General features: G+C 39.3%; 1 protein-coding gene across 10 annotated transcripts in view; it reads left to right on the plus strand.

The window, feature by feature from the left end:
- DOCK10 (dedicator of cytokinesis 10) overlaps positions 1-16,626 on the plus strand; it is a 299,794-nt gene that overhangs the window by 111,200 nt on the left and 171,968 nt on the right. For all 10 annotated transcript variants that reach the window (XR_014245733.1, XM_082395837.1, XM_082395839.1 and 7 more), the window contains one exon: positions 15,065-15,184. Coding sequence is in view for 9 of the 10 variants with exons in the window: in XM_082395837.1 (XP_082251963.1) it covers positions 15,065-15,184 (120 nt within the window). In the remaining variant the exon portion in view is untranslated. The remainder of the gene's footprint in view (positions 1-15,064; positions 15,185-16,626) is intronic.

Consider the following 16,626-nt stretch of genomic DNA (forward strand, 5'->3'; position numbering starts at 1 on the left):
TTGTTTATGAATAGTCATTGAATAAATATGAATAATCAGATTAATGAATAGTCACTCAGTCTTTGATAGGCCAAAATCAGGCACGGAATACTCTGTCTCAGGTAATAGTGGTTGTCTTTATACTTACAATCTGTCTGGTGGTAATTTAGTGGGAGTAGAATTTACTGGAGGTCTGGTTCATAGGATTGATGCCTTGCTATTTCTACCACAGGATCTTAGTAGTACACGTCTCCCACTGGGAAACATGGGTAATTGACCGCCTTGACCTTGTTCCCATGGGATGTGCCCGGGTCTTTCCACTCAATGTTTCATAATGGGAATATGCAGAGTTCGGAACCTAACCTCTTGGTCCCCACTGGCCCCAAAGGATGCTCAGTTGTGACTTCTCTACCAGCCCCATAAAAGCCTCATAGGTTGTTTACCATCAACCTGTTAAAGAGGATAAGTGTTTGAAAACTTGTTTGGTTTGAGATTATGTTAACCTTCAGACCAGTCCAAAAAATGTTAATTTCCTAGCTGCCTTTCTCTCAGTGGAATTTAGAAGTTCCAAGGGTTATGTCACCATAAGGTTTACTTCTTTTTGTGTCCACTAAAAGAGATAACACACAGGAGAAGAACGTGTCTATCTTACAGAGACCACACACAGGATTTGGCATTAGGACAGTCCCTGGTGTGTCTCCATATAATGAAGCTAATCACTCCATGAATTATCTTAATTGCATTTGAAGGTGTTGCTACTGAGAACTATGGGGAAAGCAGCCAGTAAGGATGGAGTGTTTTCCCACAGCATTCAGTAGCTGTGCATTCACATTTAATTAAGATCATTCATACAGTGATTCGCTTTCTTCTGTAGAAGGCGCTGGGACTCCCTGCTGCTGTTGCCTGCTTTTGGTCCTCCTAAGATAGGCATATCTTCTTTCACAGGTTGTCTCTTCTGTTGAGTAGGGAATTGCTCAATCCATCCTTAGGTATTATCCTGGGCTTTCATTTTAGAAAAAAAAAAAGAGACTCCAAGAAAGTGAAGCATGTAATTAGAGGACTAGGGGGTAATTCTGACTCTCTCACCCACCGTCCATGTGACCTTGGGCAGGTTACTTAAATCGCTCTGAGCCTCAGCTGCCCCTTCCGTAAAATGCTCCTAACAATACCTGCCCTGTCTTAAGATTGTTTACTGGAATTCATTTTGATCATGTGGATTCTGAACATGATTTGAACATTGTAAAAATTTATGAGTTGCAAGTGTTATGGAGTATTAATAAAACCAAGTAAAATGTCTCCATTTCCAAGGGCAGAGGAAGGGGGGTATAATTGTGGAGTGAGATTGTCTTTTCAGTGACTGCAACGTTGAAGCCACTGGGCTATAGGTGACTCCTTCCTCCCGGGACCCTTTTTCAATGACAGAGCCACTCAGTAGACAAAATTCTGAATTGCATCAAGCTGAGTGCTCACGGGGGTCCCAGATCACTCTGTGTGTCAGTGAGGTTTGCCTTAGAAATGCCATTTCCCACCCTGGCTCCCACTGAAGCCCAGCTTAGCTGAAGCCCATCCAAAACCAGATTGGACTTTCCACAGCACATTCATCTAAGCTTTTCAAAAGCTAAACCAACATCTCGAGACCTGCTTCTGAGATGACTGGATAGGTGATAAGGAAGAAGCAATTCAAGTGTCAAAATGCCCAACAAATGAAGATAAGGCTTACAGTTAGGTCAGAGAATAAAACAATGATTTCTTTTGAATTTTTGAATTTTTGAATTTTTGGATATACTTATATATTGTGGTGAAAGGAGAAATAATGATCGCTGGAAATAATTATCACAGATTGTGTTTTTATAATGATTGTGGGGATTCTGAATTCAACAAACCATTTCTTGCTCTAAGACAAATTTAGAAATGGTTTAGTATCATAGTAGTCTAGAATACTTAACCGGAAGTCTGTGACTTCCTAAGTGGTATACAACCCAAACTTTATACTCTCATGACCCAGACTGACAATTTTGTTTATTTGGTTTTCTTCAAATGCCGTTTGAAGCTGTTTGTTTAACCCTGTTGGAAATTTTTATTGTTTTGGAAGCTTCCCTTATTAATCCAGTTTTCAGGTGTCTTGTCTAAGAAATCCCTTTCTGTGTTTTAATCCACTTATCACAGACAACATACAATACGAGACAATGCAACTGCATTATAAGAAAAGTTTGAGGAAAATGGAACTTACTTGTTAGATCATCAAGTAGAACTACTTCCCTTAATTTTCGAAGTGTGTATGGTGTTCTGTAGTTGAAGGTTTTCTCTTTAACTGTCTTTCTATTTTTATTTTTCTTTTTTTATCCAATCGTTCAGTATGATCTCTGGTGCATAGGGCGGAGGTTAATAAAAAGACAGTTTCCTTCCTAAGTTACATATCCTAATTTAGAAAGATTAAATATACTATTGAATTGAGTTATGATATCAGTCATCTGTACCATCAGAAAAACATGCAAAATTTATTTAAGTAAATGTGAGTTGTTATTTTTAAGTTGTTACTGGCCTGTGGATAATTAATCTGCAGGATTTCAAAGTGTTTAGAAGACATTGGCTACAAATGAAAATCCCTCCTCCTCTTTAGTCATAGCCTGTTAGCACTTTAATAGAAAATTGAAAATTGTAGAAAACTATAGATGGAGGATGTAATCTGAAATATTTGTATCTCCTACATATGTCGTTTTATTAAATGTCTTGTGCTGTTGTCTTTCAAGTCTGTTTTTTTATCTTTACTCTTCCACGTTAATGTGGACAGCTTCTCCCTGGTCATCTGTGCTTCCTTACTTACTGATACTGTTTTATACAAACATTCACAGTTACCTACTTAGGCTACTTTACAATGAACCAGTTAGCTGAAAGGAAGCACAGGATGGGGTCCCAGGAACCAGGATGATGGTTCCAGGAAACGATGAGATGAGACGGAATCAGGGTTGGAATACAACGTAAAGCAGGGATGAATGCTATAAATGGACAAGGTGGAAGGAAGTAAAGAAACAGGAGTCAACAGGGGATCTGAATTCACTCCAGACCACAGAAATGGAGAAGTGTAAGTTGAAACTGGATCTGAGGACTCTGCCTGTGGCTGAAGCGATAGGGAACAGCTAGCTCAGATGCTGCGTAGCTGCAGAGAAGACACTTTCAAAATGGACTTAGGATTAGTACCTGCAATTGAACCAAGAATGACCTTACTTTCCTCGAGACTGAGTGCTAGGAGAGGGGGCAGAGTTAAATCCAGAGAGAGACAAGGTGGAGAAGAACTGCCAAGCCAAACTGGGCAGAGCTTAGCTCCATGACGATGTTTTTACAACTATCTGAGCAGGAGGTGGACCATTTGTCAGAGGGGGGCAGGGAGGGGGCACAGTGGACAGAAAGTAACACCATGATCCCCCCATCTTTTATTTCCCAGATGACAGCAGTACAAAAGTTTCTTAATGCAGAGAGTCCCTCAATTGGTGGCAGTTTCCACTGTGGTTTTTGACACAAACCTTATCTAGCATTCTCAGTTGGAAGACTTCAGTTTTCCACCTGTCTTCTCTTTCGTATGTGTCTCCTTTACTCCTCATACAAAACACTTCATTTCTGACACCTCTGGTCACCCAGTGTGTGGAGGTTTTTCCCCACACCAAGAAATTCTGTGTGACACCAGCTGGGTGTCCTTAATTTAACTCGGTTCTAACACCGCCTACCTGGAGGTCACGTCAGATCTCACAGGTTAAGCTCAGTCCTACGAGGCTACCCCCGATCCCATGTCAGATGCCAAACACAAGTCTAGGTTATCACCTGTGCTTCTGACCCACCGGCTATAGATTGGAGGTTCCAGCCACCCCCTCCTTGGACTTCAGTTGCCAGGTGCAAGTCCAAGTTGTTATCTGTACTTCTGGTCCACTGGCTATAAGTCACAGGTTCCCATGATCCCCTCTCCGGTTCGACTAATTTGCTAAAGCAGCTCACAGAACTCAGAGAAACATTTTACTTACTAGATCACTGGTTTACTATAGAAGGATATAACTCAGGAACAGCCAGATGGAAGGGGTGCATAGGGCAAGGTATGGGGAAAGGCACCAGTGTCCCCCAGTCTCCAGGTGTTCACCAACCCAGAAGCTCTCCAAACACCATCCTTTTGGGTTTTTATAAAGACTTCATTACACAGGCATCGTTGATTAAGTCATTGGCTCTTAAAACACTGATTCAACCTCAAACCCCACTTGATCTCCCCAGAGGTCAGGGAGGTGGGACGGAAAGGTCCAACTCTCTAATCACATTGTTGGTTCTCATGGAAACCAACCTCCCACCCCCCACCCTGTCCAAAAGTCATCTCATTAACATAACAAAAAATACCTTCATCATGCTCTTAGGAAATTCCAAGGGTTTTAGGAGCTCAGTGTCATAAAGGCAGATGAAGACCAAATTTATATTTCTTATTATAAATCATAATATCACACATTCATTATATATGATTCATTATATATGATTCCTTAATATACCTTTTCATCTCCTTTTCTTCATCTTCCTTACCATTTTATAAATGTTTCTTAGTCCTCTGTCCCTACCACTTCCTCCCCTGAGGTGCCCAGTGACCTCCCACCAGCCCCCAGCCTTCTAATTTCCCTCACTGCGGAAACTGACAAAGGGAGCAGGAACAGTACCCAAACTACAGCTCTATTGTAGAATCTTCCCAATAGGAAAAAAAAAAAAAAGCGCATTTCTGATTCTTATTCCTGCAAAGCTATGTATGACCTTTGCTGGTAGAGTGTAGTGGAGGGGACCAAAGGCTTTATGCTGAGCTGGATTGAAATATCAGTTCTTCCATCAAGTTGCTGAGCAGGTCCTCAGATTCCAAGTTTCTGCATTTGTAAAATAAAGCAATGATGACCTCTTCTAGGCTTGGTATGAACATTCAATGAGAGAAAGTGTTAAATACTTATTATAGGCCTTGCCATTTGATCATGATAATAGTAGTAGGAAAATAAAAGCTATCATTAGCATATATGGGGTAAATGATAAAAAATGGTAGTGTCTAAAGTTACTATTAGTATTGAATTGTTTGGTGTGACTATGTTATTTCTACAAGTAAAAATATATCAATTGGTTTTAATACAACAAATATAGCAAATATTTTCTCTTAAGATGAAAATGACAGAATGAAGGAAGGTGATACAGGGCCAACAATGGCTTAGAGACACCTGGTCGGTCATCTCTAACACAACTTCCAATGCAACCTGGCACCTCCTATAGAGACAAAATTATAGTTTGTGACAACATCAGCACTGAAAGAAAATGTGGACATAAACTTATTTTTTGGCCCCAGTTGCTCTGGTGACATCAGAGAGGGATGATTAGAATGGATTATGCTTAGTGGAAAATTAGAGATGAAGGCTGCACTGAGTTTATCACCTTGGAAAACCAAGAAGGTATTTGTCCCCCATTCTCAGGATGCATGATATCTGATGTATTTTTTATAGAGTAGGATGACGTTGGAATTCATTAGTAACACATGAGTTTACTAAACCTACATCCTGTACTTCAAGGAGTCATTGGCTACAGGAGAGGTTCTCCTTTAAGGTGATTCAAATCCAAACAAAGATAAGTTGAGTAAATAACAGTCCCTTATTGTAGATGCTGCTCCTTGTATTATATCATTTTAGATTCTTTTAGATGCAAGCAGAAGAAACCTTCCCTGGTAAACAAACATATCCAGAGAAGGGAACAGAAGGAAGAATGGAGAGACAGGCTGGGCAAAGAACAAGAATGGACTTAGAGCAGCTCGGGGCAGTGCGAAACAGGGATGGTCTTGGTGTTTGGAACTAATGGACGGTCATGTGGGATTTTGGCATCTCTCCTTCAAGATTCAGAGTCCTGGAGGGAAGTGTTGAATGGGCTGGGGTCACATGCCCTTGATCACAGAAAAACAGGACTTTTTAAATTATCAGACCCACCAACACTGCTCTTTACAGGGAAAGAGAAAGAAGTAAGCCCTCAGAAGGAAATTAACATGCTTGTACTAAAAGAAAGCAGGATGGACGTTGCTTAGGTCAAAAAACAACAAATGACCACTATGCATATTCAGTTTCAAGTAGCCAAAGGTTAAGAAAGGAAATAAAAGAATGAGCTGACCAATCATTATGGGAAGATTTATTGGACATATATAATTCATGTTGTTGTTGACAGGACTATTTACATTCATGTATTTGTGACATGTATGTGTTTATGTACACACACACATACACACATATCTCTCACATTTGACTCATTTGTGTGCCTGTTAAAGTACTAAAATAGTATCAGAGTTTAAGCTGGTGGCAGCTTTCATCACAGACTTTATATAAATTAATCTAAAAATCCTGGCAGCTGGCTCAAAGGCATTAATTTCCCTGGTGTCCGGCAGACTTGTAACTGGGTTGTGATGTATTTTTAATGATATTTATTACCTTTCAAGTGTTGCTAGAAAACTAAATGAGACATGTAATTTAATTTGATTTAGATCTTCTTTCCTACTTCTTTACAAGTACCAGTGTTACGCAAAGAAGCAGGCACTTTTCTTTTTTCATTTGCTGAGCAAAAATGAGTGAATTTTGACATGCTCCTAAGAGATATATGTTGTTAAATTGCCTTAAAAAAGAAAATAAAACTGAAAAGATTTAAATTCAGTTTGAAACTATACCTTATTACATCCTATAAGTCTCTTCAGGTCCTTGATTTTCCTAATGAAATTAAGGGTTAATAAAATAGAATATCCTGATTTTTCTAACTATAATGTTTGTGTTGAATATGCTGACTAATAATCCTTCATATTTGCAAACAACTTTGTAATTTACCAAGTTTAACCTGCTTTATATCACTGAAATGGACTAAGACATTTAAAGAGTTACATTTGGCTGATTTCTTCTGAGATCTATGTCCGTTTTTGTTACCAAGGGAACTGTTTCCAAATTCAGCTTAATCTGAGTTTGCCCAGCTGTACAGCTCTTAACTTTGACTTAGCTGGTGTTTTTCCATTCTCATGAAACTGTGTGGTTGAAGACAGAGAGAAGGTTAAAGGGTCAGCATAAGATGGCTTATTCCTTACTTAATTATTTCCTTTTTGGTAAGAAAAGTTCGTCTTGCTTTCTGAAGCTCAAACATTTGAGAAGTTGTCCAGTGGAACTCCCTTTGATGAAAGGCTGAAGTAAATCTGTCACACGACCACAGGCTGACAGCTGTGGCCGTGGATCCAGCTGTGTGGGGTCTTCACAAATTTCTTGTTTGTTTTAAACACAGATAGTGTGGAAGTTGGTTCCATTCCAGTTGCACTAAGGCCAAAGGGTCCTGGAGGAACTTGAGATCTAAAGAATCCATGTGTCATTTAGATCTCTTGTTTTATTTAAGAAATGTAATCAGTCATCTTGATAACATTGAAGTTAATTAACAGCTGTGTTGTTTCTAATTTGTTCTGGAGATGTCGAGATTGGTATTTTTTTTTTTTAGGTTCTGTCTAAAGACTGTGTAGATCCTCACTGTTCCCTATTTGTTTGTCTGTAGGTCAAGATGTGAAGAGAATGTTTAAGTAATTGACATGTCATGCCCTACTAGAGCCTTCTGTACTGGTCCTGAAGTACATACCTATTTTTATTTGTTTTTCTGGGTCATTAGCCAGGATGAATAGTATTGTCAGCTGACAAAGGCATTCAGATATAAACTTAATTCTGTTATAAATACTCAAATTAGAATAAAGATTCAGATATCTGAAAGCGACAGGGGTGGTTGAGGAAAATAGAGGAAGTCTAGACTAGCATCACAGTAGACACTGCATGTCACAGAAGAAATACGAAACATCTCAAAGGTAGGGGAAAAAACTCTTTGCATAATACTGTTTCTTGAAAAGATCAGATTTTTTTGAAAAGCAGAACCAAGCAAGTAGTTCAGATCAGACTAACTAGAGTAACCCTAACAGTGAGTAACCAGTGCTTGGCTTCCTAATTACACTTAACATTTACAGCACAAACATGTGGCCCCAAACACAAGGGGTTTGCTATAGAGATTGTTCTCCATTTCTCATCCCATCAAACCCTTTTCCTGATTTTAGTCCTTAGCGATCCTATTAACTCCCTATTGCTAACAAACTTGACTTGCATGTGTGTAGGTTAGAGCTACAGAAAGAAATTCTAAATATCTTTTGATAAAACTTTGATTGTTGTCTAGGTATTTATCTTGGCAAAGCTAATGAGTTTAATACTAAACTAATCCTAAATTTAATCCTTTTCTTTTGATCTGAAAATATAAATACAAGAAAATATTTTCTAGGTTGGTTTCTCAAGGAAAATAAAAGGCAGAATTTCAAAGTCACTTTCATTTGCTGATATACATAATTAGATTGCCTTCCTTCTTCCTACCGGTCATAGAGCGGCCTGACTTGATTCAGGAGATACACAGAGGAGATGCTGCCCTTTTCTAAATTTCAGTGCTTTTCCTTATGCTTTTACCTCTTTTGCTTCCAGTAGAATCACTAATTATCAAGGTTTATTTGTTTGTTTGTTTGCTTTTTAAGGAAATTTAGATAATAAACGTAAAAGCATGTAGGACAGTTTCTGGTACATGAAGAATTTAGTATCACCAGTTTGATTGGTTGGTTGGTTTGACTTGGTGTTGGGATATATTTGGGGTTAAACGTATGTGGTAATTTTCAGTTGTTTTCGAATAAAGAAAAATCTATATTTGCCTGGCTTCTGCTGGTTCGCTTAACGCCCTCACATACTTCATCTCTTTGATCCTTATGACAACACTGCTGTAAGCAGGAAGTTGCCCTTTGATTCATTTGAGTCAGTCTCACTAAGTCTCAGTTTAAATGACTGTCCAAGTTACTTAGCTGGGAGGTAAAAGACCCTGGACTTCGAACTAGAGATTCTGACTTCTAATCCTTTGCAAGAGTGGCCAATGCACAGAGCTGCTTAAGTAACTTACCAAATGTTTATGGTTCCCTACAGAGCGCAAAATACTTTCGTTAATAGATTGCTAATTGTTCTTCCCTTTCTTGCTGACATTAGCTTCTAAAACCACATACATAATCTGTAGTTATTCTCCCTGATCTCTTTTCACCAGTGTTTTATTTCTCTTTTTTTAATTAATTGAGGTTGTTAGTGGTTGAACTTTCATGTGCTTTTCTATTTTCCCTCTTTGGTGGATTTTCAAAGGATAAACAATTTTAAAACCAAGCAACTCCCCAGTGTTTTCAGAGACATGAGAGTTTTGAAAGGCCAAGTTCATTTTTCACCATGATGAAAGAAATATATGTTCATTACAGAAAATTTGGAAAATGCAAAAATTCAAAATAACAAAATCCTAAACATCATAGTCCCATCTAAATATAATTGATAATATATGGATACAGATTTCTAATTCTTTTCTTTAAATTTTTTAAATTTTGTGCAGTTATTCAGTGTGCAGTATTTATTCCCACTTTCACTTAACAATACATAAGTAATTTTGCCTGTCATTGCAAACTTTAAAAACTCAGTTTTAATGAGCATGTATTGTTTCTTAGAATGGATGTGCCATAATTCCCTAATCATTCTTTACCTTTAATAATTTATTGTTTCCCATTTTTAGCTCTCAGAGATCTAGCTATTCTGGACTCAATTCTAATGTCATAATATGTGTGAATCTAGAACCATTGTCAGGATGAATTTGACTTCCTTTCCTTCCTCCTTTCATTGTCTTCTTTCCTTTTGTGGCAATACTTGCCATCTCGATCATGGACCCCAACCTCCTCATGTTTCCCCACAAAAGCCAATCACATGCAAAATGTTGTGAGCTAACTAGCTTTACTGAATATTTGAAGAGTTACAAGGAGAATTATGGCATGTACCACACAATTTTTCATTGATATTTTTCCAACTCCTATCCTATTTTCAGTATCCTTCCCAAAGCCCATTATATCACTAAGCCTTTCTCCACTACATACGATTCTTGGAAAATATAAATCGCTTTCTGTGAACGACAGCTCTGGTGTCTTCACCTTTTAGATATAGCCTCCACCAGCCTGCCTGCCTTTCTTAGCCCTCTTGCATTAAAGTGAATGTATTTTCTCCATCATGTTAGAAAGGTAATATTGCAAAGATATCCTTGTATACTTCTTGGATTATCTGTGTGATTATTTCTTTAAAATAGAGTCCCAGAAAAGGAATTCCTGGATGAAAGGATATAAACTTATTTACTCAACAGATATTTATTGAGCACCTATTATTTGCTCTCTGTACACATTAAATTTACAATACAAGTGCCTTAAATCCATGACTAGTGATAATTTAAAACTCACAGCCTTTATCTACTTAACACTTATGTGATGAGTACTATGGGTATAGTGTTGTTCTAAGAGCATAACAGATATTACCTCATTCAGTCCTGTGATCTAACTCCTACTAAAATGTCCATTTTACAGATTGGGAAACTAAGGCACAGAGATTCTAACATGCCCAAAGTTCCATAGCCCATAAGTGGCAATGCCAGGACTAGGAGCCCAGGAATTCTGGTTCTAGAGTGCATGTTACAGTCTCTGTTGCATCTCAACATAGAAAACCTATAATCACACTTCCCTAAAACGAGGCTGCGTGGTCTAGGTTATTTCTTAGATTCTGGAGAGATGTCTAGGTTGATCATTTAGTCATTTGACTTTTTTCAGTGTTACATACTTCAAATGCTTAGATCTTCAGTGTCAATTCTACACCCATTTGCTTTTGAATTATAATTATGAAAATAATTCAGATGTTTGTGGTAGCACACCATGTTCTTGAAATTAGAGTCTTTAGCTAAAGCATGGACAGTCTGCTTGTTTCGGACCAGTAAACAGCTCCTGGCAGCTCAGGTTGTTACCAAGATGGCAGGTTCACCAATTCCAAGGCTTAGACTTGCATTGGCGTTCCATGAGAAGTTGTGGAATAAGGAGAGGGGAAGAAAGCATTTGTTTTTGTCACAGGAGCCCATTCTTCTGCTGTGAAGTCGAATTGGAAGAGAGCTATGGATCTGGGGGAGAAGATCAAACAAATGTCTTAATACTGTATCAAAAGAATAGCCCTATTCCCACATTGGTGCAACACCAGCCCTGCCACATAATGACGGGCACTGGTGGTTGCCTTTTCCCATGCCTGGAGTGATTTTAGAACAGCTAATGAAATTCATTACTCATTTGAGAGAAAAAGAGTAAGAGTAAAAAGCACTATAAAAGTCCAATCCAATTCAGGGTAATCTTGGCACATACCTTATCCCAGTTGGTGCATTTCCAAAGGAAAGAGGCACATTAAATTCAGGAGGGACAACCCAACTGTTGTAAAGCTGTAAATCAATGCTTCTCAGTTCTCAGTTTCACTCAACATCTCTGTAAGGAGCAGTAGTGAGAAATTAACTGACCCCATCATCTTTGTATACATCTGTCTCTTTGACCAAAACATGGAACTGACAGCTCTCTTGCTCCAGAGAAGACTACTGGTTGCATAGCCTGGATTCTCACCATCACAGATGCATAAAGCATCCTTGGCAAGCATCGCCAAATTCTAAGCTCTAGGTACTGTGGAAGATATCACTGTTATTTTTATTTATGAACCTCATATTCCCAAAATTATGAAACATTGAATATCTTGAATGTTGCACACTATTTAACAAATTCCCTGGAAAGTTAGAATTTTACTTATCCCCCAGAGGTCAAAACTTAATAAATTGTATGAAGCAGATCTGCTAGGCTTTGCAGCCTCAGGTCAAGATAACCTCAGTGCAACATTTTAAACAGGAAAGGCTTAGTAAACCTCCTTCGTTAATTGGCTGGCATGTCATAGCCTGAAGTGAATAACTAAAAATATACCTTCCAACAGGTGCTTACAGGCTATGCCATCTATTGTGTGTATCAAGGAGAGTTTAGGATTTAGTTTTCCTGTGGTTTTATTAATAACCAGTGACTTGTGAACTCTGATTTTCCTATTGTACTAATTTAGGTGGGATTCATTTTAGGTGGAGTTTGGGCCCTAGTAAAAATAAATAAATAAACAAGTAAGTACATAAATAAATAAATAAATAGAAAGATCTTCTTTGAAGGTCTCCTTGACCTGCGGTTGTTTATTAACGCTCAAGTTTTCGACTAATGGGAGATAAAATTAAAATGATAGTGAGAACAAGACTGTAGAAGGCCTTCTAAAACATCCTTATGTCATTTGCCTTTTTTTTTTTTTTTTGAGGCTTTCTCCATTTTATTTCTTTGGGAAAAGAAAACGAAGTCTTTCCATCGCATGTGGTAGAGATATATATTTATATATAATTTCTTTTGTGTTTGGAAATCCCAAAGCTAAGTCTGTTCATATTTTTTTCCATTTTTTTTTTCCTACTAATGCCTCCTCTTCCCCCTGCCCCTCTGGCCCAGGCCCAAGTTGTGGGGCAGGTGCATTGAAGGGTGAGTGGAATGGGCAGTGATTGCCAGGACAGCCCTCCACCCAGCTCAGAGATCTGGTGAGGGGCACCGGCAGGGGCTGTGCAGAAGGACAGAGGCCACAGGGCCACTCCTGTTTTTGTGGCGGATGCACACCTCGTTAAACAGTCACCAGTCATGGGAGGAGGCTGGTCAGGGGTCGGGGGATTGCTCACAGTAGTTAAACCTATAAATCGCAACGCACACTAAGCCACACTCCCACGCTCCTATGCATGTCAGTGTGAAGAAGGGGGAGAAAAGGGAAAGTGTTAGTAATCACATCATGAGCTGTTGGTAGAAGGACATCAGACACTTGAGCTGAAGAAACAGTGAGGAAAAGGGGCTTACCAACCAACTCGATGGCAGAGATAAGAGCTTCCGGACCGTTTTACAATGCATTCTGTTTTATTTGCTATGTTTCATACACAAACACAATATTAAGGGGGAGAAAAGAGATTCCAGAATAAGCCAGGTGTTTCAGACTTGAAGGCTTATTGGGGCAGCTGGTAATATATTATAAATGTGACATCGTGATACAAATGAACTTATTTACAAAGCAGAAACAGGCTCACAGACTTAGAGAATGAACTTACGGGTACCATGGGAGGAAGGGTGGGGGGGAAGGGATAGTTAGGGAGTTTGGGATTGACATGTACACACTGCCGTATTTAAAATGGATAACCAACAAGGACCTACTGTATAGCACAGGGAACTCTGTTCAGTATTATGTAACAACCTAAATGGGAAAAGAATTTGAAAAAGAATAGATACATTTATATGTATAACTGAATCACTTTGCTGTACACCTGAAACTATCACAACATTGTTAATCAGCTATACTCCAATATAAAATAAAAAGTTAAAAAAAATTTTTTTAAAATGTGACATTGCAGGGTAAGAGAGATAGGCTACTGAGAGGTCTGTTGCTGACCTGCAGTGAAATACCACTACTCAAAGACATTCAAAGCCAACTAAAAACATTAAGATAAGTGAGCCAAAACAAACGTCTGGAGCCTGCATTTGCCTCTTGAGCTATCAATCTGTACTTCTTGGAATTAATTTTTGCCTGGGAAAATAGGGAATTGGAACCTAAAAGAAGTCTAAAATAGAATAATTATATCAAAAGGCAGGGAAAAGATGCAAGAAGGACTTTTTGATCTTCTACTTGAAAATATTGAATGTCTCACAGCTTTCACTAAATGGATCATGTTGGGCAACTAAATTTCTTCTTTTCTCCAAGCGTGAAGCCCTGTGTTTTTATTTGCTAAATCAGCAATCTTAATTGAAGGGCCCTTCCAGAGAGAAGATTCACCTTTCATCATCCTCCGTTTACTTAAGCATTTGTAAAATGGGTTTGTTTTTGTTCTGTTTCGGTGCAGAAAGTACATGGAAATCCTTGTTGTTGGCCCACCGTGTTACATTTTGTTTTGTTTTGTTTTTTATAGTTGGAAAAAAACATTGACTGCTACGTTGAGGAGCTCATTAGCAATTATTAAAATGTTGGTAACAGTTTCTGGAGTTTTACCAGCAGAGATCTTCCAAAGAAGGCTTTAGAAGTTGAAGCTAAATCTGTGGGCTTTGCAGAGCGGGGAGGGGTGGGGTTGGTGGGAAAGTGTCTGCTGATGTCATTGACATGAACAACGAAACACATTTTTTTTTTCATTTATGAGATCACTTTAGCATGCAGATTTCATGTTGACCACTCCAGCTTCCAGGAGCCCAAAAATAATCCAAACAATCATCCTTTTTTATTTAGGTTGCATGAATGCTTCATCCAAGGGCTAAGGGAACTTAGACTGTGTCCTTGGTCTTCTGTAATATTTTATTATTTATTTTGGGCTCCATCTTTCTCACTTTGTGAGTTCTATACAGTTTGGCGTAAACACATCAACTGTAGAATGAAACAACCACCTTTCTCCCACTGACATTTATCTCTTGGGGAGCTTCTTTGAGAGAGGTGCCTTTCCCCTTGGCTTTAGGAGTTTAATGTGGTGAGATTATCTAGCTATTTTTTCAGACTCTTCTCCATTTTCACCACACTGTTTCCATATTAATTGTGTTGTTCCATTCTACTAAAGAATTACCTAACTTCTCTCTATATCGGCAAAGAGGCTCAGAGCCAAGCAATTAATCCTGATACAGGATCCATGTTTCAGTGACAACTAAGACAGTCTGTGTTACTTTGATTGCTAGCAGGGAGCCAACGGCTTAAAATAGACCCAAGTAGACCTCACAAGGAAGTATCTAATTCATGAAAAATGATGATAATCATCCTAATACTATAGCAAGTAAGGAGAAGGCCTTTCTCCACATTAGCAAAGATCAGGTTTACATAAACATCTACTTTATGGATGTGACAAGGCTGAATACCATGTGCACTGGAGGCTCGGCGCTTAACTTACTGAGTGAGATGTCAGGTATTTCAAGATCTTCTCATATTATTTCAGATCTGGAAATAATAGTTATGTGGCTTTGCCCCAAATGCCTGGAGTCTCCATGACTCTCTTAGAAGGGTTGCACGATATCAAAGCTTTGGCGATTCTAAGAAATGAAATCCAACCAGATGTTGAGAAAAAGCAAGATTCTCTGTTTCAGTGGTTAATACGATATTTTCTTTGTCTACAGCAAGAAAAGCCCAGGCTTCTCCAGCCTCTGGATTATGAAACTGTCATTGAAGAACTTGAAAAGACCTATCAGAATGATCCCCTTCGAGATCTCCTGTTCTTCCCCAGTGACGACTTTTCAGTAAGTGTTGTCTTTTCAAGCCATCTAAGTTCAGGAGGGCCCCACAAGGTGATAGTAGATCCTCCCAAATTGTGTCCCTGTCTTTCCTTATAGATTTGGGGAGCTCAGCCCTCTTCCTGTGGTCACCCTACATCACCGTCATCACAGATGTAATGCATATCCAGCAATAGAAAGTGCCCAAGGGCCTTCTAAAGTTGGAAGATTGGAGGCTCAGTGATACTGTGGCCACTTGGGGTGGGAGGGGCATGGGGTGCTTCTTGGCTCCAGGTGGTACTTGTGTCCCTGCCAGTATCTTGGTTTCTAACCACTTACCTGGCCTCACAGAACACTTCCTCCCTTAGGCCATTTGTAACTGAAAGCTTCCAAGCAACTGAAACCAACCAAAGGCAGAGGCGGGAATCTCTTGGCACAAAAGATGTAGGTCTTAAAAATCACCCTTAATCGTGGTTGTCCCTTGTTTAGCCTTGTGGGCAAGGAAAGGTAGGCAAGCGCATCTTCACAGAAGGATTTGTGATCTGAGATGTGTCCCCTTCAGGACCATGCTCACTGGCACACAGAACACTCCAGAGGGTAGTGCAGGGAATGAATAAAAAGGAAATTCATTTTGGAGACAAGCACAGTAAAGTTATGGATGATGAGCTCCCATGTGTCCCAAGCATTCCACCTGTGGTCATCTGAAGCATGTTTAATTTGTTAGTGACTATCTATATAAACAGAGATCTCAATGCGCAGATGGTAACCTTTCCTTTTTTTGTAAGAGAAAGGTAGTCTCAGACATCACGAACATGAACATCTTTTTTTTGTGTGTGTGTGTGGTTGGATATAATTTCTTTCTTTTTTTTTTAACATCTTTGAGTATAATTGCTTTACAATGTTGTGTTAGTTTCTGCTGTATAACAAAGTGCATCGGCTATACATATACACATATCCCCATATCCCCTCCCTCTTGCGTCTCCCTCCCTCCCACCCTCCCTATCCCACCCCTCTAGGTGGTCACAAAGCACCAAGCTGATCTCCTTGTGCTATGCAGCTGCTTCCCACTAGCTATCTATTTTACATTTGGTAGTATATATAAGTCCATGCCACTCTCTCACTTCGTCCCAGCTTCCCCTTCCCCCTCCCCATGTCCTCAAGTCCATTCTCTACATCTGCGTCTTTATTCCTGTCCTGCCCCTCGGTTCTTCTTAAAGCAGATGAAAAGGCAGCTCCGAGGTAACCTGTGGCACAGCCACTGTCCGCGGAAACCTCTGACGAGTCGCTGGGGCCCCAGGGCTTCCACTTCCTCAAACAGCCTCAAACTTCCATTCCTTCTCTTATCTTGGGGGCAGATCTGGCTTCTGGCTTCTAAAGGTTCATTTTTTTCACCTTTTTCCATGATTAATAAAAAAGAAGGTGCGTGGAAGTCAACAATTTTCTGTTCCAAGTACCAAGAATGATGGAAA

This window comes from Balaenoptera borealis, assembly GCF_965194805.1.
Source record: "Balaenoptera borealis genome assembly, chromosome: 6".
Lineage (NCBI taxonomy): Eukaryota > Metazoa > Chordata > Mammalia > Artiodactyla > Balaenopteridae > Balaenoptera > Balaenoptera borealis.